The 25,646-nt window shown below is 70.9% G+C and overlaps 1 protein-coding gene across 1 annotated transcript; it reads left to right on the top strand.

Annotated features, from left to right (window-relative positions):
* Nucleotides 1-608: 608 nt before the first annotated feature.
* GMPPA (GDP-mannose pyrophosphorylase A) lies at nucleotides 609-23,934 on the top strand. Its single transcript, XM_089779587.1, has 13 exons — nucleotides 609-722; nucleotides 1,650-1,699; nucleotides 2,253-2,350; nucleotides 2,478-2,581; nucleotides 4,730-4,922; nucleotides 5,011-5,070; nucleotides 5,366-5,496; nucleotides 6,146-6,280; nucleotides 6,823-6,920; nucleotides 7,127-7,173; nucleotides 15,102-15,194; nucleotides 18,912-19,080; nucleotides 20,818-23,934. The coding sequence occupies exons 2-13, from the start codon at nucleotides 1,660-1,662 to the stop codon at nucleotides 20,916-20,918; spliced, it is 1,269 nt and encodes a 422-aa protein (XP_089635713.1). The 5' UTR covers nucleotides 609-722; nucleotides 1,650-1,659; the 3' UTR covers nucleotides 20,919-23,934.
* Nucleotides 23,935-25,646: the final 1,712 nt, after the last annotated feature.

Raw genomic sequence — 25,646 nt, 5'->3', positions numbered from 1 at the left:
TCCGGCCCCGCCTCCGCCTCCGGCCCCTCCCCCTCCCCCCGGCCCCGCCTACGCCTCCGGCCCCTCCCCCTCCCCCCGGCCCCGCCTACGCCTCCGGCCCCGCCCCCTCCCCCCGGCCCCGCCTACGCCTCCGGCCCCTCCCCCCCCCCCGGCCCCGCCTCCGCCTCCGGCCCCTCCCCCTCCCCCCGGCCCCGCCTACGCCTCCGGCCCCGCCCCCCGGCCCCGGCCCCGCCTCCGGCCCCTCCCCCTCCCCCTCCCCCCGGCCCCGCCTACGCCTCCGGCCCCTTCCCCTCCCCCCGGCCCCGCCTCCGCCTCCGGCCCCGCCCCCCGGCCCCGGCCCCGCCTCCGGCCCCTCCCCCTCCCCCTCCCCCCGGTCCCGCCTCCGCCTCCGGCCCCTCCCCCTCCCCCCGGCCCCGGCCCCGCCTCCGGCCCCTCCCCCTCCCCCCGGCCCCGGCCCCGCCTCCGGCCCCTCCCCCTCCCCCCGGTCCCGCCTCCGCCTCCGGCCCCTCCCCCCGGCCCAGCCTCCGCCTCCGGCCCCTCCCCCTCCCCCGCCTACGGCTCCGCCCCCTTTCCCCGGCCCCGCCCCCTCCCCATGGCTCCGCCCCTCGGCCCCAGCCCCGCCCGAGGAACTGCAGCTCCCAGCAGGCACCGCGCGGGCGGACGCAGACGTGGGCGGAAGTGACGTGGCGGAGAACGCGACCCTCGGGACCCGCTGTCACCTGGTAACAGGCCGGGGGGGGTCACAGAGCGCGCTGTGGGGCAGAGTCGGGGGGCGCTGTGGGGCGGGGGGCGGGGCGCTGTGGGGCAGAGTCGGGGGGCGCTGTGGGGCGGGGGGCGGGGCGCTGTGGGGCAGAGTCGGTGGGCGCTCTGGGGCGGGGGGCGTGGCGCTGTGGGGCAGAGTCGGGGGGCGCTGTGGGGCGGGGGGCGGGGCGCTGTGGGGCGGGGGGCCGTAGCGCTGTGGGGCAGAGTCGGGGGGCGCTGTGGGGCGGGGGGCGGGGCGCTGTGGGGCAGAGTCGGTGGGCGCTCTGGGGCGGGGGGCGTGGCGCTGTGGGGCAGAGTCGGGGGGCGCTGTGGGGCGGGGGGCGGGGCGCTGTGGGGCAGAGTCGGGGGGCGCTGTGGGGCGGGGGGCCGTAGCGCTGTGGGGCAGAGTCGGGGGGCGCTGTGGGGCGGGGGGCGTGGCGCTGTGGGGCAGAGTCGGGGGGCGCTGTGGGGCGGGGGGCCGTAGCGCTGTGGAGCAGAGTCGGGGGGCGCTGTGGGGCGGGGGGCCGTAGCGCTGTGGGGCAGAGTCGGGGGGCGCTCTGGGGCGGGGGGCGTGGCGCTGTGGGGCAGAGTCGGGGGGCGCTGTGGGGTGGGGGGCGTGGCGCTGTGGGGCAGAGTCGGGGGGCGCTGTGGGGCGGGGGGCGTGGCGCTGTGGGGCAGAGTCGGGGGGCGCTGTGGGGCGGGGGGCTGTAGCGCTGTGGGGCAGAGTCGGGGGGCGCTGTGGGGCGGGGGGCGTGGCGCTGTGGGGCAGAGTCGGGGGGCGCTGTGGGGCGGGGGGCCGTAGTGCTGTGGGGCAGAGTCGGGGGGCGCTCTGGGGCGGGGGGTGTGGCGCTGTGGGGCAGAGTCGGGGGGTGCTGTGGGGCGCTGTCCCAGCCAGTCTCTCGCTGCAGGGCTGGCACCATGCTGAAGGCCGTGATCCTTATCGGGGGGCCGCAGAAAGGTGAGACCCGCGTGGGGCCGCCCTCCCCCCCGGCGCCGGGAGCCCACCGCCCCGGGCCCCGCCCTGCCCTAGGGGCGTGAAGGCCGGGCGACTAGGCCCCCGTCAGACAGGGGCAGCGAGGGGGAAAGCGGGGGGCACTTCCGCCTGGGGCGCTCTGCACGCCAGAGGCGGCGCCCTGTCGACTGATCGCAGGCTCTGCCCCCCACGCACGGCCCATTCGATCCGTCACCCGAGACTGAGCCCCCTTCCCGGATCCCGTCACTCACCCTCCCCGGCTGGCCGCCCCGTGTGCCTCTGCCCCCTTTGCCTCGCTCCCCCGCGTGATCAGTCAGCTGGCCTGGCACAGGCCAAGGCACTGCGCCGGGCTGGCATGGCTCTGCTTTGCGCATGCCCTTGGGTGCCCCGTGGCCGGGTTTGGCTCCCCGTCTCTGGGCTGGCAGCTGTGAAGGTGCCTGTCTGGTGCAGGGAGGGTCTGTGCTCCGCCCAGCAGCCAGCCTGGCTGGGAAACCCCCGCGTGTTCGCTGCCCCCTGAGCCTCTCATCCCTTCGCCCAGGGACTCGCTTCCGGCCCTTGTCCTTCGAAGTCCCGAAGCCGCTGTTCCCGGTGGCTGGGGTGCCCATGATCCAGCACCACATCGAGGCCTGCACCAAGGTAACAAGCCAGGCCAGGCCTGGACCCACCTGGGCAGGGGGCAAAGGCGAGTCCTGGCCCTGGGGGAGGTGTCCCTTAAGAGAGGGGCTGGGCTCTCTTCTCACACCTACATGTGTCCTGCCCCCAGATTCCAAGCATGAAGGAGATTCTCCTTGTGGGTTTCTACCAGCCCACCGAAGCCCTGAGCCGCTTCCTGGTATCTGCGCAGCAGGAGTTTAAAATCCCAATCAGGTGGGTGAGTAGCAGCCCCTGCCCAAGGCCCTTGGTGAGGCTGCGTGCGAAGCCTGGGGCTGGGCAGTTTCCATGAGAGGCCGTGCAGGGTCAGCCCCGCTGAGCGTCCTGTCTCTGGCAGATTGGGAGCAGGGCACTTGTGGAGTGACCCCCCCTTGCCGGTCGCACGGCTCGCACAGGGAGGCCAGGGACAGTGCAGAAGGCCGCATCCCCGCCCATCCTGCCTAATAGCCACTGCTGCCTCCCCCCGGGCACTTTCTCCAGCGCTGTTTTGAACCCCGCTCTTGGGCCTTCACAACACGCTGGCAAGGAGTTTCGCAGGCTGCTTGTGCACTGGGGGAAGAAGTGCTGCTTTGTGTCCTTGCTGAGCCCACCTCGTGTGGTAGGAGACGGGGGACACTTCTGTAGCCACTTCTCGGCACCAGCCATGGCGTCTCTTCCAAGCTCCGCCGCCCCAGTCCTGTTCATCTCTCCTCGTAGGGAGCCTTCCAACCCCTCAGCTCTGCTGTGCTTCGCTGAGCCTTTCCAAGCCTGATCTGCTTTTGGCAACGGGCGACCGGAACTGCGCGCAGAATTCAAGCTGTGGGTGTCCCGTGGATGTACGGAGGCTGCAGGATCTCTTCTGTCGCCTTCTCTCTCCCTTTCTTAATGGCTCCCAACATCCTTTGCTTTTTCGGCTGCTGCTGCACATGGAGCCGATGTTTTTGGAGACCTGTTCATGATAACTCCAAGGTCTCTTTCGGGAGTGGCGACAGCTGATTTAATCCCCATTTGCTATGGCGACCTGGGTTATGTTCTCCAGCGGGCATGAACCGGCAGTTATGGACATTGAATTTCATCGGCTCTTCTGAAATCCCTGTCCTTCCCAGTCTGCTTGGACTTAACGCTCTTGAGCAGTTTGGTGGTGGCAAATGTTTCCCCCTTTGTCCAGATAGGTTCACTAGGATTGGTCCCCGTGCAGACCCCTGGGGGACCCCGCTGGTTACCTCTCTCCAGTCTGAAAACTGACCGTTTATTCCTGGATCTAGGAGAGGGCCTGCCCTCGTACCCCAGGGCAGCTTCCTTTGCTTCAGAGCCGTTGCAAAGCCTTGGGCAAGGCCCCTCCCCAAAAGTCTAGCTGCCCTATAGCCACGGGCCCCTCTGAGAACTCTGACCGCCCCAAGGCCTGCTTTCCCAGCCCGAACGCTGCCTCCCCCGTGTGCCTGGGGCTGGACTCAGGGCCTGTCATTGCAGGAAGGCCTCTGGCTGGGCCTCCTGCTGTCACGCCGAAGGACCTGCCCCAGCCCTTGTGGCCAAGCAGCCCCTCCGAGTGGGGCTCCTGCAGGCCCCTGCGCTGCTGCCGCCATGCCCTTGTGCCTCTTTCACACCCACTGAGCCCCGCAGGCAGGGCCCGTCCCCCCGCCACAGGGACCGTGCTCCAGGAGAGGGGCGTGGGCCGGCTGCCCTGGGCCCCCTTCCTACCCCCGAGGCTGCACTGGTGCTGCTGTGGCAGGAACCCCCCAGGCTCCTGGGTGGGCACCGTGCTCTGACGTGGCTGGAAGGTTCTCATGGATTCCCAGGCGGGGGCTCGGGCAGGGCGCTGGGGCAGACTCTGGGCAGCGTCTCCCCTCAGGCACCGGGCACCAGGGCAAGGAGCCTGCTCAGCTTCGGCGCCTCCTGGCTCTGACCTCAGAGCCCCCATGACCCTCCCACAGCGAGACTCCTGGGGGGACCCTGGGGAAGCCTCCCCCGAAGGGCCCTGCCCCAGCCAGCGTTGCCGCAGACGGGACCCGGCGTAGGACGGAGCTTGTGAGCGCAGGGAGCCAGGGTCTTCCGCAACGTCCGTCTGGGGGAACCCCCCCCCCCGAGTCCCAAACCCAGAGACGGACCCCGCCCAGCAGCCAGCCTTAGACCCACCTTCCCTCGCACCGCCCCGGCAAACGGGTCACCCGTCTGTTCTCCAGCCCCCCGGCTGGCCCCTTGCAGGGGTCAGGTCCGGCCACCAGGACAGGGTGTCGGCCGGTCGCAGCCACACGGGCCCTGGGGTCTGTGCAGGGTCACACACGCAGATCCCTCCACCCCTAGACACTTGCGTAGCGCAGAAGGGAAACTGAGGCACACCCCCTGGATTCAGTTAAACCATTCAGAAGTTCCTATTTTGTGTCACAGGTATCTGCAGGAGTACGCAGCCCTGGGCACAGGCGGTGGCATCTATCACTTCCGGGACCAGATCCTGTCGGGTGGCCCGGACGCCTTCTTCGTCCTCAATGCAGACGTGTGCTCAGAGTTCCCCCTGCCGGAGATGCTGGCTTTCCAGCAGCAGCACGGAGACCCGCAGAGCTTTGTCATTCTGGGCACCACCGTGAGTGGGGGGCTGGGCCAGCCCCAGGCTGCAGGGAGCCTCGGGACCCATCTGAACAGAGCCTGCTGACGCTGTGCTCTTTCCACAGGCCAACCGGAAGCAGTCTCTGAACTATGGCTGCATCGTGGCCAACCCAGACACGTCTGAGGTAGGGGGCATGGGAAGCAGTTGCCCTGGAGGGGGCCGGGCGCGGTGTGCGAAGGGGTGGCCCTGGAGGGGGCCGGGCGCGGCGTGGGAAGCGGGGGCCCGGGAGGGGGCCGGGCGCGGCGCGGGAAGCGGGGGCCCGGGAGGGGGCCGGGCGCGGCGCGGGAAGCGGGGGCCCGGGAGGGGGCCGGGCGCGGCGCGGGAAGCGGGGGCCCGGGAGGGGGCCGGGTTCAGGGCCCGGGGAGCGGGCGGCCCTGGCGCTGTGGGGCTGGGTCAGGCGCTCACGGCCCCGCCCCCAGGTCCTGCACTACGTGGAGAAGCCCAGCACCTTCGTCAGCGAGATCATCAACTGCGGCATCTACCTGTTCACACCCGCCATCTTCCAGCCCATCGGCGAGGTCTTCCAGAGGAACCAGCAGGAGCGGCTCCTGTGAGTGTCCCCTGGCCCCCGGCCCCTGCCCCTCCCGTGCTGCATGGCCTGCCCCAGGGTCTGGGTCTGCTGGCACCGGCTTTCTCCTGGGGGAGCTCTGGCCTTTGGGGTGCCCCTGGCCCTGGGGGCCCCAGCTCCCTGCACTGCTGCCTCCCAGCGCAGGGCATGGCCCAGCTCCCCTGCAGCAGGGATGCGCCACTGGCCAGTCTGGGCCTTGCTGCCTGGCGTGCCCTGGCCCCGTGGGTGGGGCGTCGTCGGCGCGCAGGGCAGAGCTGGGGGGCTGTGGGGCTGGCAGCACGGTGCTCTGGGCTCGTCCCGGGGCACTCCTGGCTGCCGGCGCTGCTCTGGGCCTGCCTAGGGCAGCTGCGGAGCCGGGCTGGAGCAGGGGCTGTGTGTGGCGCGGCGCAGAGCAGGCAGCCAGGTCTCACCCCCCGGGCCTGAGCAGGGTCTGACTCGTGGCCGTTGCCTGGCTGGTCCCCGCGGCGTGGTGCCACTAGCACTGCTGCCCGCCGGCAGGGCGCTGGCTGCGGGGAGGGAGCCCTGGGCTGGTGGGCTGCTGGCCGGTGGTCCTGCCTCGCCTGGGGCACTGGCCCCGGAGGCAGCGTGGCCGGGTGGAGTGTTCGGCCTCACGCTGCGTCTCGCCTGGCAGGGAGGAGAGCGCCAACGGCTGGCAGCGTGCTGAGGCCATCCGGCTGGAGCAGGACGTCTTCACGGCGCTGGCGGGGCGCGGCCGGCTCTACGTCCACCAAACCGACGGGTTCTGGAGCCAGATCAAATCTGCCGGGTGGGTGTGCGGGGAGGGGCAGGCCGGCCAGTAGGAGCTGGGCTCGGGGTTGGGTACCCCAACCCTGCACCCCGTCTGCAGCGAGATGAGACTCCGCCAGCCAGTCGAACAGGGCGGGGCTATTGCTTCTGCGAGGCACAGCCCGGCCCGGGTTCTGTGTGGGCACCGAAGTGAGGGGCAGGCAGCCCTGGGCCCTTGGGGTGGGTCCACAGGCCCCCCAGCCCCCAGCACTCAGCTCAGTCTCCTCTCTCCGTGTTTTCCCAGCCAAAAACCGCCCCCTTCCTTTGTTCAGACCCCTTCCCTGCTCAGGTGAGAACCGGCTGGGCCACTGTCTAGTGACCTGAGGGGCCTCAGGGCGACCCCCCGGGCAGTGCTCACAGGCGCAGGCCAGGGGGGTCGCCCCCAGCCCACACAGCGACCAGTGACTGCCCGGATGGACAGCACCCCCACTGCATCACGCCGCTCGTGAAGGGTGGGCCGAGCAGCCCCGCCGCGGGGCAGTGCCCGACCGCGCCCTCACTCTGATTTGCTCCTTCCCCCAGCTCGGCCATCTACGCCAGCCGCCTCTACCTGAGCCAGTACAGCCAGTGCCACCCGGAGAGACTGGCCCGGGACAGCCCCGCGGGGCCCACCATCCGAGGTACCCGCCCGCCTCTGCCCCTGCCTGGGCGGGGAGTCTGAGTCCTGTGCGCCCCGGGCTGCCTCCCGCCCCCAGGTCTGCGCAGGGCCTGCCCCGTGGGCACAGGGGTGGGTCTGGGCCGTCCCTCTCCCCACCTGCTGCGCCCCAGCCTGGGTGGGAGGGGGCGGGGTGGAGTGCCGTCCCTCACCCGCTTGTCTGCATTGCAGGGAATGTGTACATCCACCCGACGGCTGCCATCCACCACACTGCCGTGGTGAGTGCCGGGCCGGGGCGTCCGGGACTCTGGTTCTCTGAGCCCAAGCAGGCTGGGCTTGGCCGCGGGGCGGCTCCCCGGGGATGAGCAGGGTGGGCCAAAGGGCCGGGTGGGTGGGGTAATGGAACAGTTGGAACGGGGCACACTGCAAAGGTCAAATCAGGGTAAATTGCTCAGAGCCAGGGCTACTTACAGCCCAGCACTGGGGTCCCTCTGCAAGGCACCGAGCACCGTACACAGGGGAGAGGGAATAACCCATCCCCCACCTCCCCTCAGGCACCCCAGTGCTCCCTGAGCCCCCCAGTCCCACCGTACACAGGGGAGAGGGAATAACCCATCCCCCACCTCCCCTCGGGCACCCCAGTGCTCCCTGAGCCCCCCAGTCCCACCGTACACAGGGGAGAGGCAATAACCCATCCCCCGCCTCCCCTCAGACACCCCAGTGCTCCCTGAGCCCCCCAGTCCCACCGTACACAGGGGAGAGGGAATAACCCATCCCCCACCTCCCCTCAGACACCCCAGTGCTCCCTGTGCCCCCCAGTCCCACCGTACACAGGGGAGAGGGAATAACCCATCCCCCACCTCCCCTCAGACACCCCAGTGCTCCCTGTGCCCCCCAGTCCCACCGTACACAGGGGAGAGGGAATAACCCATCCCCCCACCTCCCCTCAGACACCCCAGTGCTCCCTGAGCCCCCCAGTCCCACCGTACACAGGGGAGAGGGAATAACCCATCCCCCCACCTCCCCTCAGGCACCCCAGTGCTCCCTGAGCCCCCCAGTCCCACCGTACACAGGGGAGAGGGAATAACCCATCCCCCACCTCCCCTCAGACACCCCAGTGCTCCCTGAGCCCCCCAGTCCCAGCGTACACAGGGGAGAGGGAATAACCCATCCCCCACCTCCCCTCAGACACCCCAGTGCTCCCTGAGCCCCCCAGTCCCAGCGTACACAGGGGAGAGGGAATAACCCATCCCCCCACCTCCCCTCAGACACCCCAGTGCTCCCTGAGCCCCCCAGTCCCACCGTACACAGGGGAGAGGGAATAACCCATCCCCCCACCTCCCCTCAGACACCCCAGTGCTCCCTGAGCCCCCCAGTCCCACCGTAACAGGGGAGAGGGAATAACCCATCCCCCCACCTCCCCTCAGACACCCCAGTGCTCCCTGAGCCCCCCAGTCCCACCGTACACAGGGGAGAGGGAATAACCCATCCCCCACCTCCCCTCAGACACCCCAGTGCTCCCTGAGCTCCCCAGTCCCACCGTAACAGGGGAGAGGGAATAACCCATCCCCCCACCTCCCCTCAGACACCCCAGTGCTCCCTGAGCCCCCCAGTCCCACCGTACACAGGGGAGAAGGAATAACCCATCCCCCACCTCCCCTCAGACACCCCAGTGCTCCCTGAGCCCCCAGTCCCACCGTACACAGGGGAGAGGGAATAACCCATCCCCCACCTCCCCTCAGACACCCCAGTGCTCCCTGAGGCCCCCAGTCCCACCGTACACAGGGGAGAGGGAATAACCCATCCCCCCGCCTCCCCTCAGACACCCCAGTACTCCCTGTGCCCCCCAGCCCCCCTCACACAGGGGAGAGGGAATAACCCATCCCCCACCTCCCCTCAGACACCCCAGTGCTCCCTGAGCCCCCCAGTCCCACCGTAACAGGGGAGAGGGAATAACCCATCCCCCCACCTCCCCTCAGACACCCCAGTGCTCCCTGAGGCCCCCAGTCCCACCGTACACAGGGGAGAGGGAATAACCCATCCCCCCGCCTCCCCTCAGACACCCCAGTGCTCCCTGTGCCCCCCAGCCCCCCTCACACAGGGGAGAGGGAATAACCCATCCCCCACCTCCCCTCAGACACCCCAGTGCTCCCTGAGCCCCCCAGTCCCACCGTAACAGGGGAGAGGGAATAACCCATCCCCCCACCTCCCCTCAGACACCCCAGTGCTCCCTGAGCCCCCCAGTCCCACCGTACACAGGGGAGAGGGAATAACCCATCCCCCACCTCCCCTCAGACACCCCAGTGCTCCCTGAGCCCCCCAGTCCCACCGTACACAGGGGAGAGGTTCTAACCCATCCCCCACCTCCCCTCAGACACCCCAGTGCTCCCTGTGCCCCCAGCCCCCCTCACACAGGGGAGAGGGAATAACCCATCCCCCCACCTCCCCTCAGACACCCCAGTGCTCCCTGAGCCCCCCAGTCCCCCTCACACAGGGGAGAGGGAATAACCCATCCCCCCACCTCCCCTCAGACACCCCAGTGCTCCCTGAGGCCCCCAGTCCCACCGTACACAGGGGAGAGGGAATAACCCATCCCCCCACCTCCCCTCAGACACCCCAGTGCTCCCTGAGCCCCCCAGTCCCACCGTACACAGGGGAGAGGGAATAACCCATCCCCCGCCTCCCCTCAGACACCCCAGTGCTCCCAGTGCCCCCCAGTTCCACCGTACACAGGGGAGAGGGAATAACCCATCCCCCCACCTCCCCTCAGACACCCCAGTGCTCCCTGAGCCCCCCAGTCCCACCGTACACAGGGGAGAGGGAATAACCCATCCCCCGCCTCCCCTCAGACACCCCAGTGCTCCCTGTGCCCCCCAGTCCCACCGTACACAGGGGAGAGGGAATAACCCATCCCCCACCTCCCCTCAGGCACCCCAGTGCTCCCTGTGCCCCCCAGTCCCACCGTACACAGGGGAGAGGGAATAACCCATCCCCCGCCTCCCCTCAGACACCCCAGTGCTCCCTGAGCCCCCCAGTCCCACCGTACACAGGGGAGAGGGAATAACCCATCCCCCACCTCCCCTCACACACCCCAGTGCTCCCTGAGCCCCCCAGTCCCACCGTACACAGGGGAGAGGGAATAACCCATCCCCCCACCTCCCCTCAGACACCCCAGTGCTCCCTGAGCCCCCCAGTCCCACCGTACACAGGGGAGAGGGAATAACCCATCCCCCACCTCCCCTCAGACACCCCAGTGCTCCCTGAGCCCCCCAGCCCCACCGTACACAGGGGAGAGGGAATAACCCATCCCCCACCTCCCCTCAGACACCCCAGTGCTCCCTGAGCCCCCCAGTCCCACCGTAACAGGGGAGAGGTTATAACCCATCCCCCCACCTCCCCTCAGACACCCCAGTGCTCCCTGAGCCCCCCAGTCCCACCGTACACAGGGGAGAGGTTATAACCCATCCCCCCACCTCCCCTCAGACACCCCAGTGCTCCCTGAGCCCCCCAGTCCCACCGTACACAGGGGAGAGGTTATAACCCATCCCCCACCTCCCCTCAGACACCCCAGTGCTCCCTGAGCCCCCCAGTCCCACCGTACACAGGGGAGAGGTTATAACCCATCCCCCCACCTCCCCTCAGGCACCCCAGTGCTCCCTGAGCCCCCCAGTCCCACCGTACACAGGGGAGAGGGAATAACCCATCCCCCCACCTCCCCTCAGACACCCCAGTGCTCCCTGAGCCCCCCAGTCCCCTCACACAGGGGAGAGGGAATAACCCATCCCCCACCTCCCCTCAGACACCCCAGTGCTCCCTGAGCCCCCCAGTCCCACCGTACACAGGGGAGAGGGAATAATCCATCCCCCCACCTCCCCTCGGACACCCCAGTGCTCCCTGAGCCCCCCAGTCCCCTCACACAGGGGAGAGGGAATAACCCATCCCCCACCTCCCCTCAGACACCCCAGTGCTCCCTGAGCCCCCCAGTCCCACCGTACACAGGGGAGAGGGAATAACCCATCCCCCCACCTCCCCTCAGACACCCCAGTGCTCCCTGAGCCCCCCAGTCCCACCGTACACAGGGGAGAGGGAATAACCCATCCCCCCACCTCCCCTCAGACACCCCAGTGCTCCCTGAGCCCCCCAGTCCCACCGTACACAGGGGAGAGGTTCTAACCCATCCCCCACCTCCCCTCAGACACCCCAGTGCTCCCTGAGCCCCCCAGTCCCACCGTACACAGGGGAGAGGGAATAACCCATCCCCCACCTCCCCTCAGACACCCCAGTGCTCCCAGTGCCCCCCAGTCCCACCGTAACAGGGGAGAGAGAATAACCCATCCCCCACCTCCCCTCAGACACCCCAGTGCTCCCAGTGCCCCCCAGCCCCCCTTACACAGGGGAGAGGTTATAACCCATCCCCCACCTCCCCTCAGACACCCCAGTGCTCCCTGAGCCCCCCAGTCCCACCGTAACAGGGGAGAGGGAATAACCCATCCCCCACCTCCCCTCAGACACCCCAGTGCTCCCTGAGGCCCCCAGTCCCACCGTAAGAGGGGAGAGAGAATAACCCATCCCCCACCTCCCCTCAGACACCCCAGTGCTCCCTGAGCCCCCCAGTCCCACCGTACACAGGGGAGAGGGAATAACCCATCCCCCCACCTCCCCTCAGACACCCCAGTGCTCCCTGAGGCCCCCAGTCCCACCGTAAGAGGGGAGAGAGAATAACCCATCCCCCCTGTGCCGGCGCGTTGGGGTCCCCCGCCTCCTGCACCCCCGAAAGGGCACGAACAGACTCCACCAGCCGGTAGAACAGAGGGAGTTTATTTCCTCTCCAGGATACAGCCCAGCACAGATGTCACCAGGTTCCAGGGCAGGCCTAGGATGCCTCAGCCCCCCTTGATATGGGGGGGGGGGTCTCGGCTTCTAAACCCCCCAGCCTGTTGCTGAGGCTGCTTCCTCCATCCTCCCAGACAGACACTCACTCCCTCTCCTCCAGCCCTGCCCCCCAGCCAGGGCAGCATCCACCTTCCTTTGTTCCTCCCCATGGGGGGTAGCTGGTCAGACAGGTTTGGAGCCCCCTTTGCATAACGGCCAGACAGCAGAGGTCGTCACAGCCTTAGCAAGTTACCCCCACTACGTCACACCCCCACCTCCCCTCGGGCACCCCAGTGCTCCCTGAGCCCCCCAATCCCACCGTACACAGGGGAGAGGGAATAACCCATCCCCCCACCTCCCCTCAGACACCCCAGTGCTCCCTGAGCCCCCCAATCCCACCGTACACAGGGGAGAGGTTATAACCCATCCCCCACCTCCCCTCAGACACCCCAGTGCTCCCTGTGCCCCCCAATCCCACCATACACGGGCGAGGGAATAATCCATCCCCCTACCTCCCCTCAGGCACCCCAGTGCTCCCTGAGCCCCCCAATCCCACCGTACACAGGGGAGAGGGAATAATCCATCCCCCCACCTCCCCTCGGGCACCCCAGTGCTCCCTGAGCCCCCCAATCCCACCGTACACAGGGGAGAGGTTATAACCCATCCCCCACCTCCCACAGGACCAGCCCCAGTCCCAGGGCGATTTGCACCTCGACTCTCCCCCCAGGCGCTCGCAGGGCCCGTCCTGTGGCCTCTGCCGGCTCAGGGGTCATTAGGAGCGGGGGGGGGGGGAGCCTGAGGAAAGTACTTTCCACACACCGGTCCCCTCCTGCCTGGGGCAGGCTGAGCAGAGACGGGACCAGCTGCCGGGTTCACAGTCTCTGGGCTCGGCCTGTGTCCGGCTGGGCCGGCAAATCCTTCCCCAGCTGGGCTGGTCACATGACCCACACTCTGGTTTCTGCCCTTTCTAGGCCAGGAGCCAGAGTCCCCAGCGCGTCCTTCCCCGGCAGGGGCCTTTGTGGGCCCCTCAAGTGTCCCCTGAGGATCGTTAAGGCCCCTTGTCCCTGCAGCATCCAGCAACTGCCCCCCCCCATAGGTGTTGGACGCCTGCTGCTTGTAGTCAGTCAGACCTGCTGGGTCCATGCTGAGAACTGGAAGGCTGCGTGCGGGTGTGCTCCGTGAGCCCCACCAAAGACCACACAGCAGAGAACAGGCGAAGGTGTCTGGCCAGGTGTATTGTCAAGCAAAGTACAGTCATAGCTGAGAGTAGACCCTGCCGAACCACTACGCACGTGGACCCAGAATGCTGCCTGACTCAGTCGGCGGGAGACACCCCTTTACATACAGGTGCAAACAAGTGTCACCTCACTGCTGGTGTCAGGTTGCCACCCTCTGACCTTACCTAGACACCACCCGTCACCCTGCACCTTGTGGTTCAATTAGAACATCTCTACCCATCAGGCTGCCAGTCTAGAGCCTTTCCCGTCCCTGGGGGACGGGTCCCTGTTCGGCGGGCGGTCCCTGGGGGGACGGGTCCCTGTTCGGCGGGCGGTCCCTGGGGGACGGGTCCCTGTTCGGCGGGCGGTCCCTGGGGGGACGGGTCCCTGTTCGGCGGGAGGTCCCTGGGGGGACGGGTCCCTGTTCGGCGGGCGGTCCCTGGGGGGACGGGTCCCTGTTCGGCGGGCGGTCCCTGGGGGACGGGTCCCTGTTCGGCGGGCGGTCCCTGGGGGACGGGTCCCTGTTCGGCGGGCGGTCCCTGGGGGGACGGGTCCCTGTTCGGCGGGCGGTCCCTGGGGGACGGGTCCCTGTTCGGCGGGCGGTCCCTGGGGGACGGGTCCCTGTTCGGCGGGCGGTCCCGGGGGGACGGGTCCCTGTTCGGCGGGCGGTCCCGGGGGGACGGGTCCCTGTTCGGCGGGCGGTCCCTGGGGGACGGGTCCCTGTTCTGCAGGCGGTCCCTGGGGGACGGGTCCCTGTTCGGCGGGCGGTCCCTGGGGGGACGGGTCCCTGTTCGGCGGGCGGTCCCTGGGGGGACGGGTCCCTGTTCGGCGGGCGGTCCCTGGGGGACGGGTCCCTGTTCGGCGGGCGGTCCCTGGGGGGACGGGTCCCTGTTCGGCGGGCGGTCCCTGGGGGGACGGGTCCCTGTTCTGCGGGCGGTCCCGGGGGGACGGGTCCCTGTTCGGCGGGCGGTCCCTGGGGGGACGGGTCCCTGTTCTGCGGGCGGTCCCGGGGGGACGGGTCCCTGTTCGGCGGGCGGTCCCGGGGGGGACGGGTCCCTGTTCGGCGGGCGGTCCCGGGGGGGACGGGTCCCTGTTCGGCGGGCGGTCCCTGGGGGGACGGGTCCCTGTTCTGCGGGCGGTCCCTGGGGGACGGGTCCCTGTTCGGCGGGCGGTCCCTGGGGGGACGGGTCCCTGTTCGGCGGGCGGTCCCTGGGGGGACGGGTCCCTGTTCTGCGGGCGGTCCCGGGGGGACGGGTCCCTGTTCGGCGGGCGGTCCCTGGGGGGACGGGTCCCTGTTCTGCGGGCGGTCCCGGGGGGACGGGTCCCTGTTCGGCGGGCGGTCCCGGGGGGGACGGGTCCCTGTTCGGCGGGCGGTCCCGGGGGGGACGGGTCCCTGTTCGGCGGGCGGTCCCTGGGGGGACGGGTCCCTGTTCGGCGGGCGGTCCCTGGGGGGACGGGTCCCTGTTCGGCGGGCGGTCCCTGGGGGGACGGGTCCCTGTTCGGCGGGCGGTCCCGGGGGGACGGGTCCCTGTTCGGCGGGCGGTCCCGGGGGGACGGGTCCCTGTTCGGCGGGCGGTCCCTGGGGGGACGGGTCCCTGTTCGGCGGGCGGTCCCTGGGGGACGGGTCCCTGTTCTGCGGGCGGTCCCGGGGGGACGGGTCCCTGTTCGGCGGGCGGTCCCTGGGGGGACGGGTCCCTGTTCGGCGGGCGGTCCCGGGGGGACGGGTCCCTGTTCGGCGGGCGGTCCCGGGGGGACGGGTCCCTGTTCGGCGGGCGGTCCCTGGGGGGACGGGTCCCTGTTCGGCGGGCGGTCCCTGGGGGACGGGTCCCTGTTCTGCGGGCGGTCCCGGGGGGACGGGTCCCTGTTCGGCGGGCGGTCCCGGGGGGACGGGTCCCTGTTTGGCGGGCGTCAGGCCTCACCTTACTGCGCTGCTGTTGTCCAGCAGCAACCACGTAAAGTCTCCACACACAGCCCATGTCCATAACGCCGCGCACCACCGCCAGCCCCCCCGCACTGGGGAAACGCCCCGGGGGCAGCGCTGCGCCGCCTGCTCCCATGCCACCCTGGGGTGCCGCCGCCGGGGGGCCGCCTCACCGCCTGCCCTGCTCTCCCTGCAGCTGGGCCCCAATGTCTCCATCGGGAAGGGGGTGACGGTGGGAGCCGGCGTGCGCGTGCGAGAGTCCATCATCCTGCACGGGGCGTCGCTCCAGGTAGGGGCGGGGCTGGGGGGCCTCCCAGTCCCCCTCATTCGGGTGGTGACGGCAACCAGCCTCCAGCAGGGTGTGCAGCCTGCAGCGGTGTGCTCTGCTGCCCGCCTCTGCCCTGGCAACCCCCGCAGCCCCACTGCTGTGCGAGAGCCCCCCGCTCCCGGCCCGCAGCCCCTCTGCTGTGTGAGAGCCCCCCGCTCCCGGCCCCCAGCCCCTCTGCTGTGTGAGAGCCCCCCCGCTCCCGGCCCCCAGCCCCTCTGCTGTGTGAGAGCCCCCCGCTCCCGGCCCGCAGCCCCGCCGACCCCCAACCCCTCTGCTGTGCGAGAGCCCCCCGCTCCCGGCCCCCAGCCCCTCTGCTGTGTGAGAGCCCCCCGCTCCCGGCCCCCAGCCCCACTGCTGTGCGAGAGCCCCCCGCTCCCGGCCCCCAGCCCCACTGCTGTGCGAGAGCCCCCCGCTCCCGGCCCCCAGCCCCTCTGCTGTGCGAGAGCCCCCCGCTCCCAGCCCCCAGCCCCTCTGCTGTGCGAGAGCCCCCCGCTCCCGGCCCCCAGCCCCACTGCTGTGCGAGAGCCCCCCGCTCCCGGCCCCCAGCCCCTCTGCTGTGTGAGAGCCCCCCGCTCCCGGCCCGCAGCCCCTCTGCTGTGTGAGAGCCCCCCGCTCCCGGCCCGCAGCCCCTCTGCTGTGTGAGAGCCCCCCGCTCCCGGCCCCCAGCCCCTCTGCTGTGCGAGCGCCCCCCGCTCCCGGCCCGCAGCCCCTCTGCTGTGCGAGAGCCCCCCCGCTCCCGGCCCCCAGCCCCTCTGCTGTGCGAGAGCCCCCCGCTCCCGGCCCCCAGCCCCTCTGCTGTGTGAGAGCCCCCCGCTCCCGGCCCCCAGCCCCGCCAACCCCCAACCCCTCTGCTGTGTGAGAGCCCCCCGCTCCCGGCCCCCAGCCCCGCCAACCCCCAACCCCTCTGCTGTGCGAGAGCCCCCCGCTCCCGGCCCCCAGCCCCTCTGCTGTGTGAGAGCCCCCCGCTCCCGGCCCCCAGCCCCGCCAACCCCCAACCCCTCTGCTGTGTGAGAGCCCCCCGCTCCCGGCCCCCAGCCCCTCTGCTGTGCGAGAGCCCCCCCGCTCCCGGCCCCCAGCCCCTCTGCTGTGCGAGAGCCCCCCGCTCCCAGCCCCCAGCCCCTCTGCTGTGCGAGAGCCCCCCGCTCCCGGCCCCCAGCCCCTCTGCTGTGCGAGAGCCCCCCGCTCCCGGCCCCCAGCCCCTCTGCTGTGCGAGAGCCCCCCGCTCCCGGCCCCCAGCCCCTCTGCTGTGCGAGAGCCCCCCGCTCCCGGCCCCCAGCCCCTCTGCTGTGTGAGAGCCCCCCGCTCCCGGCCCGCAGCCCCACCGACCCCCAGCCCCTCTGCTGTGTGAGAGCCCCCCGCTCCCGGCCCGCAGCCCCTCTGCTGTGCGAGAGCCCCCCCGCTCCCGGCCCCCAGCCCCTCTGCTGTGCGAGAGCCCCCCGCTCCCGGCCCCCAGCCCCTCTGCTGTGCGAGAGCCCCCCGCTCCCGGCCCCCAGCCCCTCTGCTGTGCGAGAGCCCCCCCGCTCCCGGCCCCCAGCCCCGCCAACCCCCAACCCCTCTGCTGTGTGAGAGCCCCCCGCTCCCGGCCCCCAGCCCCTCTGCTGTGCGAGAGCCCCCCGCTCCCGGCCCCCAGCCCCTCTGCTGTGTGAGAGCCCCCCGCTCCCGGCCCGCAGCCCCTCTGCTGTGCGAGAGCCCCCCGCTCCCGGCCCCCAGCCCCTCTGCTGTGCGAGAGCCCCCCGCTCCCGGCCCCCAGCCCCTCTGCTGTGCGAGAGCCCCCCGCTCCCGGCCCCCAGCCCCTCTGCTGTGCGAGAGCCCCCCGCTCCCGGCCCCCAGCCCCTCTGCTGTGTGAGAGCCCCCCGCTCCCGGCCCGCAGCCCCACCGACCCCCAGCCCCTCTGCTGTGTGAGAGCCCCCCGCTCCCGGCCCGCAGCCCCTCTGCTGTGCGAGAGCCCCCCGCTCCCGGCCCCCAGCCCCTCTGCTGTGCGAGAGCCCCCCGCTCCCGGCCCCCAGCCCCTCTGCTGTGCGAGCGCCCCCCCGCTCCCGGCCCCCAGCCCCTCTGCTGTGCGAGAGCCCCCCCGCTCCCGGCCCCCAGCCCCTCTGCTGTGCGAGAGCCCCCCGCTCCCGGCCCCCAGCCCCTCTGCTGTGCGAGAGCCCCCCGCTCCCGGCCCCCAGCCCCTCTGCTGTGCGAGCGCCCCCCGCTCCCGGCCCCCAGCCCCTCTGCTGTGCGAGCGCCCCCCGCTCCCGGCCCCCAGCCCCTCTGCTGTGCGAGCGCCCCCCGCTCCCGGCCCCCAGCCCCTCTGCTGTGCGAGCGCCCCCCGCTCCCGGCCCCCAGCCCCTCTGCTGTGCGAGAGCCCCCCCGCTCCCGGCCCCCAGCCCCTCTGCTGTGCGAGAGCCCCCCGCTCCCAGCCCCCAGCCCCTCTGCTGTGCGAGAGCCCCCCGCTCCCGGCCCCCAGCCCCTCTGCTGTGCGAGAGCCCCCCGCTCCCGGCCCCCAGCCCCTCTGCTGTGCGAGAGCCCCCCGCTCCCGGCCCCCAGCCCCGCCAACCCCCAACCCCTCTGCTGTGTGAGAGCCCCCCGCTCCCGGCCCGCAGCCCCGCCGACCCCCAGCCCCTCTGCTGTGTGAGAGCCCCCCGCTCCCGGCCCCCAGCCCCGCCGACCCCCAACCCCTCTGCTGTGTGAGAGCCCCCCGCTCCCGGCCCGCAGCCCCGCCGACCCCCAGCCCCTCTGCTGTGTGAGAGCCCCCCGCTCCCGGCCCGCAGCCCCGCCGACCCCCAACCCCTCTGCTGTGTGAGAGCCCCCCGCTCCCGGCCCACAGCCCCGCCGACCCTCAACCCCTCTGCTGTGTGAGAGCCCCCCGCTCCCGGCCCCCAGCCCCTCTGCTGTGCGAGAGCCCCCCGCTCCCGGCCCACAGCCCCGCCGACCCTCAACCCCTCTGCTGTGTGAGAGCCCCCCGCTCCCGGCCCACAGCCCCTCTGCTGTGTGAGAGCCCCTCGCTCCCGGCCCGCAGCCCCGCCGACCCCCAACCCCTCTGCTGTGTGAGAGCCCCCCGCTCCCGGCCCACAGCCCCGCCGACCCCCAACCCCTCTGCTGTGTGAGAGCCCCCCGCTCCCGGCCCGCAGCCCCTCTGCTGTGTGAGAGCCCCCCGCTCCCGGCCCGCAGCCCCGCCGACCCCCAACCCCTCTGCTGTGTGAGAGCCCCCCGCTCCCGGCCCGCAGCCCCGCCGACCCCCAACCCCTCTGCTGTGTGAGAGCCCCCCGCTCCCGGCCCGCAGCCCCGCCGACCCCCAACCCCTCTGCTGTGTGAGAGCCCCCCGCTCCCGGCCCCCAGCCCCTCTGCTGTGTGAGAGCCCCCCACTCCCGGCCCGCAGCCCCACCGACCCCCAGCCCCTCTGCTGTGTGAGAGCCCCCCGCTCCCGGCCCGCAGCCCCACCGACCCCCAGCCCCTCTGCTGTGTGAGAGCCCCCCGCTACCGGCCCGCAGCCCCGCCGACCCCCAGCCCCTCTGCTGTGTGAGAGCCCCCCGCTCCCGGCCCGCAGCCCCTCTGCTGTGTGAGAGCCCCCCGCTCCCGGCCCGCAGCCCCTGCTACTAGTGCTAGGCTGCTGCAGCCCCGTGCCTGTCCCTGGCTCGCTACCCCGGGGCCAGGCTGTGTAAACTGCAGCGCCCACCCCTGTGTCCCTCTCCCCAGGATCACACCTGTGTGCTCAACAGCATTGTGGGCTGGGACAGCACCATCGGGCGCTGGGCCCGGGTCGAGGGGACGCCCAGTGACCCCAACCCCAACGATCCCTACGCCAAAATCGACAGCGAGACCCTCTTCAGGGACGGCCGGCTGACGCCCTCCATCACCATCCTGGGTAGGTCGCCTGGCCCGGTGGCATGGGCGGGGGCCGCTTCCCTGCACACTGAGCACTCGGGCGGGTGCCCAGCCGATTGGCCGCGCCCCGGCGTCAGCAGACGGTGCTTCTCCTGGGGGTGCTCGTGGGCACTTGCCTCGGGGCGCAGCCCCACAGTTTTCTGCACATGGATGGAAAAACTTAAGAGGGAACAGGAGCGCCAGTGGCCCCAGCTGCCTGCCTCTGGCTGGAGGGACCCTGGCTCACGGGCTCTGGTTGTGTGGGGGCTCCAGCTCCCTCTGGCAGACTGGCTGCGTTTGTGGGGGGGGGGCTCCCCCTCTCCCAGCTCACGACTGGCTGTGTGTGTGGGGGGGGACTCCCCCTCTCCCAGCTCACGACTGGCTGTGTGTGTGTGGGGGGGGACTCCCCCTCTCCCAGCTCACGACTGGCTGTGTGTGTGTGGGGGGGGCTCCCCCTCTCCCAGCTCACGACTGGCTGTGTGTGTGGGGGGGGCTCCCCCTCTCCCAGCTCACGACTGGCTGTGTGTGTGTGTGGGGGGGGGACTCCCCCTCCCCCAGCTCACGACTGGCTGTGTGTGTGTGTGGGGGGGGCTCCCCCTCTCCCAGCTCACGACTGGCTGTGTGTGTGTGTGGGGGGGGGACTCCCCCTCCCCCAGCTCACGACTGGCTGTGTGTGTGTGTGGGGGGCTCCCCCTCTCCCAGCTCACGACTGGCTGTGTTGTGTGTGGGGGGGGACTCCCCCTCCCCAGCTCACGACTGGCTGTGTGTGTGTGGGGGGGACTCCCCCTCCCCCAGCTCACGACTGACTGTGTTGTGTGTGTGGGGGGGCTCCCCCTCCCCCAGCTCACGACTGGCTGTGTGTGTGTGGGGGGGACTCCCCCTCCCCAGCTCACGACTGGCTGTGTGTGTGTGTGTGTGGGGGGGCTCCCCCTCTCCCAGCTCACGACTGGCTGCGTGTGTGTGGGGGGGCTCCCCCTCCCCCAGCTCACGACTGGCTGTGTGTGTGGGGGGGCTCCCCCTCCCCCAGCTCACGACTGGCTGTGTGTGGGGGGGGCTCTCCCTCTCCCAGCTCACGACTGGCTGTGTGTGTGTGTGTGGGGGGGGCTCTCCCTCCCCCAGCTCACGACTGGCTGTGTGTGTGTGGGGGGGGACTCCCCCTCCCCAGCTCACGACTGGCTGTGTGTGTGTGGGGGGGGCTCCCCCTCTCCCAGCTCACGACTGGCTGTGTGTGTGTGGGGGGGGGCTCCCCCTCTCCCAGCTCACGACTGGCTGCGTGTGTGTGGGGGGGCTCCCCCTCCCCCAGCTCACGACTGGCTGTGTGTGTGGGGGGGCTCCCCCTCCCCCAGCTCACGACTGGCTGTGTGTGGGGGGGGCTCTCCCTCTCCCAGCTCACGACTGGCTGTGTGTGTGTGGGGGGGACTCCCCCTCCCCCAGCTCACGACTGGCTGTGTGTGTGTGGGGGGGGGGCTCTCCCTCCCCCAGCTCACGACTGGCTGTGTGTGTGTGGGGGGGGACTCCCCCTCCCCAGCTCACGACTGGCTGTGTGTGTGTGTGGGGGGCTCCCCCTCTCCCAGCTCACGACTGGCTGTGTGTGTGTGGGGGGGGACTCCCCCTCCCCAGCTCACGACTGGCTGTGTGTGTGTGGGGGGGGGCTCCCCCTCCCCCAGCTCACGACTGGCTGTGTGTGTGGGGGGGACTCCCCCTCCCCCAGCTCACCGCTCGCTCTCTGCCCACGCAGGCTGCAACGTGACCATCCCGGCGGAGGTCGTGATCCTCAACTCCATCGTCCTGCCGCACAAGGAGCTGAGCCGCAGCTTCAAGAACCAGATCATCCTGTGAGGGTCCAGCCGGGGGGCCGGGCCTGGGCTCGGCATCAGCGCCTCTGCAGCGGGCGGCCGTGGCTGGGGCGCCGCACAGGCAGCTGAGCCCACGGCTGCTACTGACTGACCCTGGGCAGCCCCGGGGCCAGGCCGGGCGCCCGCCCCTGCTGTAACTGCAGGACCGCTTGGCCTGTGCCGCCGAGCCTGCTCGTGCCCACGCCCGGGCCCCTGGAGGCCCAGTGAGGGTGGCCATGTGCTCGGTGGCGGGCCGGGCCCCTGGAGGCCCAGTGAGGGTGGCCATGTGCTCGGTGGCGGGCCGGGCCCCTGGAGGCCCAGTGAGGGTGGCCATGTGCTCGGTGGCGGGCCGGGCCCCTGGAGGCCCAGTGAGGGTGGCGATGTGCTCGGTGGCGGGCCGGGCCGGGCCCCTGGAGGCCCAGCGAGGGTGGCCATGTGCTCGGTGGCGGGCCGGGCCGGGCCCCTGGCTGTGATCAAACCGAGACGGCCCAAGGGTACCCGGTGCCCGGTCCGTGGATTGGGAGTGGGTCGCTGCTGGCCCGTTGGCTCAGTGCTGGTAGCCTGGCCTGCCCCTTACCACGGGCGCGCCCCTCCAGCGGGTTACTGGGGCTCAGGCTCAGCTTCCCTTCCCCCCCACCAGTCCCCTGCCGGGGCTGTGAGCGCTGCCCCTCCGTGTCAGCAGGCGGGGTGCAGAGCTGGGCCGTGCCAGCGCCCTGGGTCTCGGGGCTGAGTTCAGCAGCACTTCACGCTGCCACCCTTGACCGGCCCCCCCTGGGTGCACAGAGCCACGGGCTGCGCGGGCATCTGTGGCTGTGGCTGTGGTAGGGAGCGGGGGAGACCGCCAAGGACCCCGCCAGCGGCGCTGTGGTCAGGGGCTGGCTGGCTGTAATCCCGTGGTCACTGCTTGTCGTGGGTTCTGGGTGATCGTGCTGCTCTGTGGTGACGCTGGGTGCGTGCCTCAGTTTCCCAGGCCCTGCGGCACTAGCTGCGTGGCCCGGTGTGACGCACTGGCAAGCAGGTGCCGTCTCTCCCCTCCTGAGGCCCAGGGCACAGCGCACAGACCTGGGCTGGTCTCCGCTGGCTAGGCTGAGAGATGAGGCGGGAGCAGGGAAGGGGGAAGGAATTCCCGTGAGCAATGAGGCTGCCTGCCCTGCTTGCCTGTGCTAACCGCAGTCCTGGGCTGGGCCGTGTCCCTGGGCCCCGGTGACGGCGGAGAGCCCCGTCTGGCTGCGGCCCCCCCCACTCCCACGTGCCAAGCTTCAGGCTGGGGCAGGTGCCATCCCAGCGCCAGCTCCAGCAGCAACCCGCAGGGACTGGGCCGGCCGGCTTGGGCACACAGGCATGGGGGTGTGGCTGGGAGCCCACCTCCCACTCCCCGTGTCCCTGGGCTTTGGGAAGGGGCGGGCAGAGCACACCCGCAGTGCTGGGGCCTACGCTCCGGGGCTTCCCGCAATGCAAGAGAGGCCCCATGCCCCCCTGAGCAGACAGCTGCCCCCGCAAGGAGAACCCTGCCCCCTATGGGCAGTGCAGAGCCCCACTGCTCCCTGCCCCATGGGGCTGCAGGCAGGGGCATGCTGGTTGCTCCTGGGGGTGTTGTGGGGCTAAGGCAGCCACCGGGCCACCTTGTGCTGCCTGGAACCCGCATTTCCAAATCCCTACCCCCCACTTCCCTCCAGAGCCTGCACCCCACATCCCCCCACGTCCCGACCCAGGCTGGTGGGAGAATGGGGAGACAGCAAGGGGTACGCCTGAGTTGGTCGTGCTGAGGACGGCTCAATCCCCCAGCTCCCCCCACAAGCTGGGGCACTGTTGCACCCTGCTCTGCTGTGAACACCCCACATCACAGCGGACCCCTCCCCCCCCAGTGACCAAGCTCCAGCTCCTGGGGCAATTCCTGGCCCTCAGTGAGGCCCAGCAGCTGGAGCCCTGGGGGCAAATTCCCTGCAAGGACCCAGAATCTGCCTCTGCAGCGCCCCAGGGAACTGAGGCTAACACCCCCAGGGAAGAGCAGGAGAGGCCCTGGGCCCGGTTTCACTGACAGGCCTTGTGCTGCACAAGCATTTAATAGCAATCAGCCCCAGGCCCCTGTGCCCTCACCCAGCCCCTTGGCCTGCGGCTTCCTGGGGACCATCAGTCGGGGGCGGAGCAATCAGCCCAGCAGCCCTTGCCATGGGGCAGGGACCCACAGCTCTTCCCTGGGCCAAGCCCTGGGGCATGTCCCCCCCCCCAGCACCAGTGCAGACACACCTCCAGGCTGCTGCCCGCTCAGCCTTGGCTGAACCTGCTAGACCGGTCCCGCGCCTACGTGGGGAGCAGAAGAACCGGCCCATCTTCCTGGAGTCCAGCGCTTGCCTGGGGGGGGGAGGTTACAGAGACTGACACCCCCCACATGTGCAGTGCAGAGCACCAACCCCCCCCCCCCGGGAAATGGGCCATCCTATGCCCATCCCCCACTGGGCACAGTAATGACCCCACAGGGGCACCCTCTTTCCTCCAGTGCCCACAGGGGTGCACCGTGGCTCCCCCGGGAGGCGCCCCCTCTCCCTGGCGCTCACCGGAGCGTGCTGGCGGTGCCCATGCAGCAGCTGGCCAGCTCGTCGGGGTCGGGCTCACCTCGGGGGGTGTTCGGAGGTGGAAAAGCTGCTCTGGGCGGAGGGGGACATCTGCAGCCCCCTGTGGGATGCCGTGTCAGTACCTTGCCGGTTGCTGGGCTGGGCTGTGGGTGACCCCTAGTGGCCTCTGCCTGTGAGCACAGCCCAGTGAGGGGCGTCTTGGGGGCCCCATGACAGCGACCGAACCCGTCCTGGTTAAGGGAAAGGACTGAGCAAGGAAGAGAGAGTGGGGGAGGGGCAGTTTTGGGGCTGGAATGATGGGGACAGACTGAGGAGGGGGCTGGGAGTCTAGGGGCCCAGGGACCCACCTCAAGGGGGCTGAGGCGTCCTGGCCCTGACTCCTGTAGCCACCTCCCGTCTGTGCTGGGCTGTGTCCTGGAGGAGCAATAAACCCCCCGTTCTACTGGCCGGCGGAGTCTGTTCTCACTACGGGGCTGCAGGGTCGGGGGGGTCACGGGTGGGCGGGCGGGGTGCTCTGCACCCGTGGAGGGAGCTGCCAGCAGTGGGTGACGAGCAGCAGAAAAGGGGCTCGCAGGAGCCAGGCAGGCTGGAGGCAGGAAGCGATTCCTGGGAGTCGTGGGGCGCTGCAGCACTCGGCTGGCGCATCTGCCCCAGGGATCCGCGGGGCGATGGCTGCCCCCGACTCCTGAGGGCAGAGCTGGGGGGGCTGTGCAGAGGGAGGGGCCTGCCCGTGGGGAAAGCAGCCCAGGCCCGGCTGATTGCCCGGCTGTCCAAGGGCCTGAGGTGCAGCTGGACAACCCTCGCCGTCCTCGCAGGGAACCACCCGGCCGGGACAAGGCAAGAGGGAGCAGACCTCCAGGACAAGCATCTGCGGAGCACCCCAAGCACGGAGCAGCCGACTCCTGGTAGGCATGGGGGGGCTCAGTGCCCAGGTGTTACTGGTTCATGTCGCAAGGTGTGACAGGTCGGGCTGGGTCTGGACATGGCTGAGGGCGTCTGCTCAGGGCAAATTGCTCACACGCGGGGCTCCCTACAGCCCCAGGCTGGAGACCTTCCCAAACAGGCCACACACCAGCCACAGCGAGCGCTCCAGCGGCCTGCCTGGCCGGCCAGAAACGTCCCGAGCAAACCCAGCTCTCCCTGTGCCCCAATCAGCCCCAGGCCTAACACCTCCCCCAACGGGTTCTCCAGCCCCAGGTCCCAGGTCAGTTTTACTCTGGGTCTTACCCACAAGACCACGCTGGGCCAAACCTTTAGAATCTACAATCTAAGGCTACGTCTACACTGGCAGCTTCCTGTGCAAGATCAGCTGTTCTTGTGTAAAAACTTGCTGGGTATCTACACTGCACGCGCATTGTTACGCAGGTAAATGTACAGCACAGCGTCGGAAAACGGCTTCTCCCTGAAGAGTTATTCCTCTCCCCACGAGCAATGAGCCCCCTTGCGCAAGAGGCCAGTGTGGACAGGCTACAGGAATCGTTTGTGCAAGTAACCCCTGTGGCTAAAATGGCCATCGGAGCTTTCTTGTGCAAGAGAGCGTCTCACCGCCATGGGCACGCCTGTGCAACAGCACCTGGCAGCGCAGACATGCTCTTCTGGAAGACTGTTTGTGCAAGAACTTCCCCTCGCCCTGCGCGAGCCGCCCCCTCCCCTTCCCCCTGCCCTGCCCGCGCCGCCCCCTCCCCTTCCCCTCGCCCTGCGCGCGCAGCCCCCTCCCCTTCCCCCTGCCCTGCCCGCGCCGCCCCCTCCCCTTCCCCTCGCCCTCCCCGGGCCGCCCCCTCCCCTTCCCCCTGCCCTGCCCGCGCCGCCCCCTCCCCTTCCCCTCGCCCTGCGCGCGCAGCCCCCTCCCCTTCCCCTCGCCCTGCGCGCGCCGCCCCCTCCCCTTCCCCCTGCCCTGCCCGCGCCGCCCCCTCCCCTTCCCCTCGCCCTGCTCTGGCCGCCCCCTCCCCTTCCCCTCGCCCTGCTCTGGCCGCCCCCTCCCCTTCCCCTCGCCCTGCACGGGCCGCCCCCTCCCCTTCCCCTCGCCCTGCGCGGGCCGCCCCCTCCCCTTCCCCTCGCCCTGCTCTGGCCGCCCCCTCCCCTTCCCCTCGCCCTGCGCGCGCCGCCCCCTCCCCTTCCCCTCGCCCTGCTCTGGCCGCCCCCTCCCCTTCCCCTCGCGC

This window comes from Pelodiscus sinensis, chromosome 7 (assembly GCF_052426305.1).
Source record: "Pelodiscus sinensis isolate ZL-2025 chromosome 7, ASM5242630v1, whole genome shotgun sequence".
NCBI classification, from domain to species: Eukaryota; Metazoa; Chordata; order Testudines; family Trionychidae; genus Pelodiscus; species Pelodiscus sinensis.
Note: the sequence above shows the minus strand (reverse complement) of the source record. Positions and strands in the feature narration are given on the sequence as shown.

Coding starts and splice junctions, on each gene's coding strand:
- GMPPA (XM_089779587.1), top strand. CDS start 1,660: ATGCTGAAGGCCGTGATCCTTATCGGGGGGCCGCAGAAAG. Junction 7,174..15,101: donor CCATCCACCACACTGCCGTG/GTGAGTGCCGGG, acceptor CTCTCCCTGCAG/CTGGGCCCCAATGTCTCCAT. Junction 15,195..18,911: donor TGCACGGGGCGTCGCTCCAG/GTAGGGGCGGGG, acceptor CCCTCTCCCCAG/GATCACACCTGTGTGCTCAA.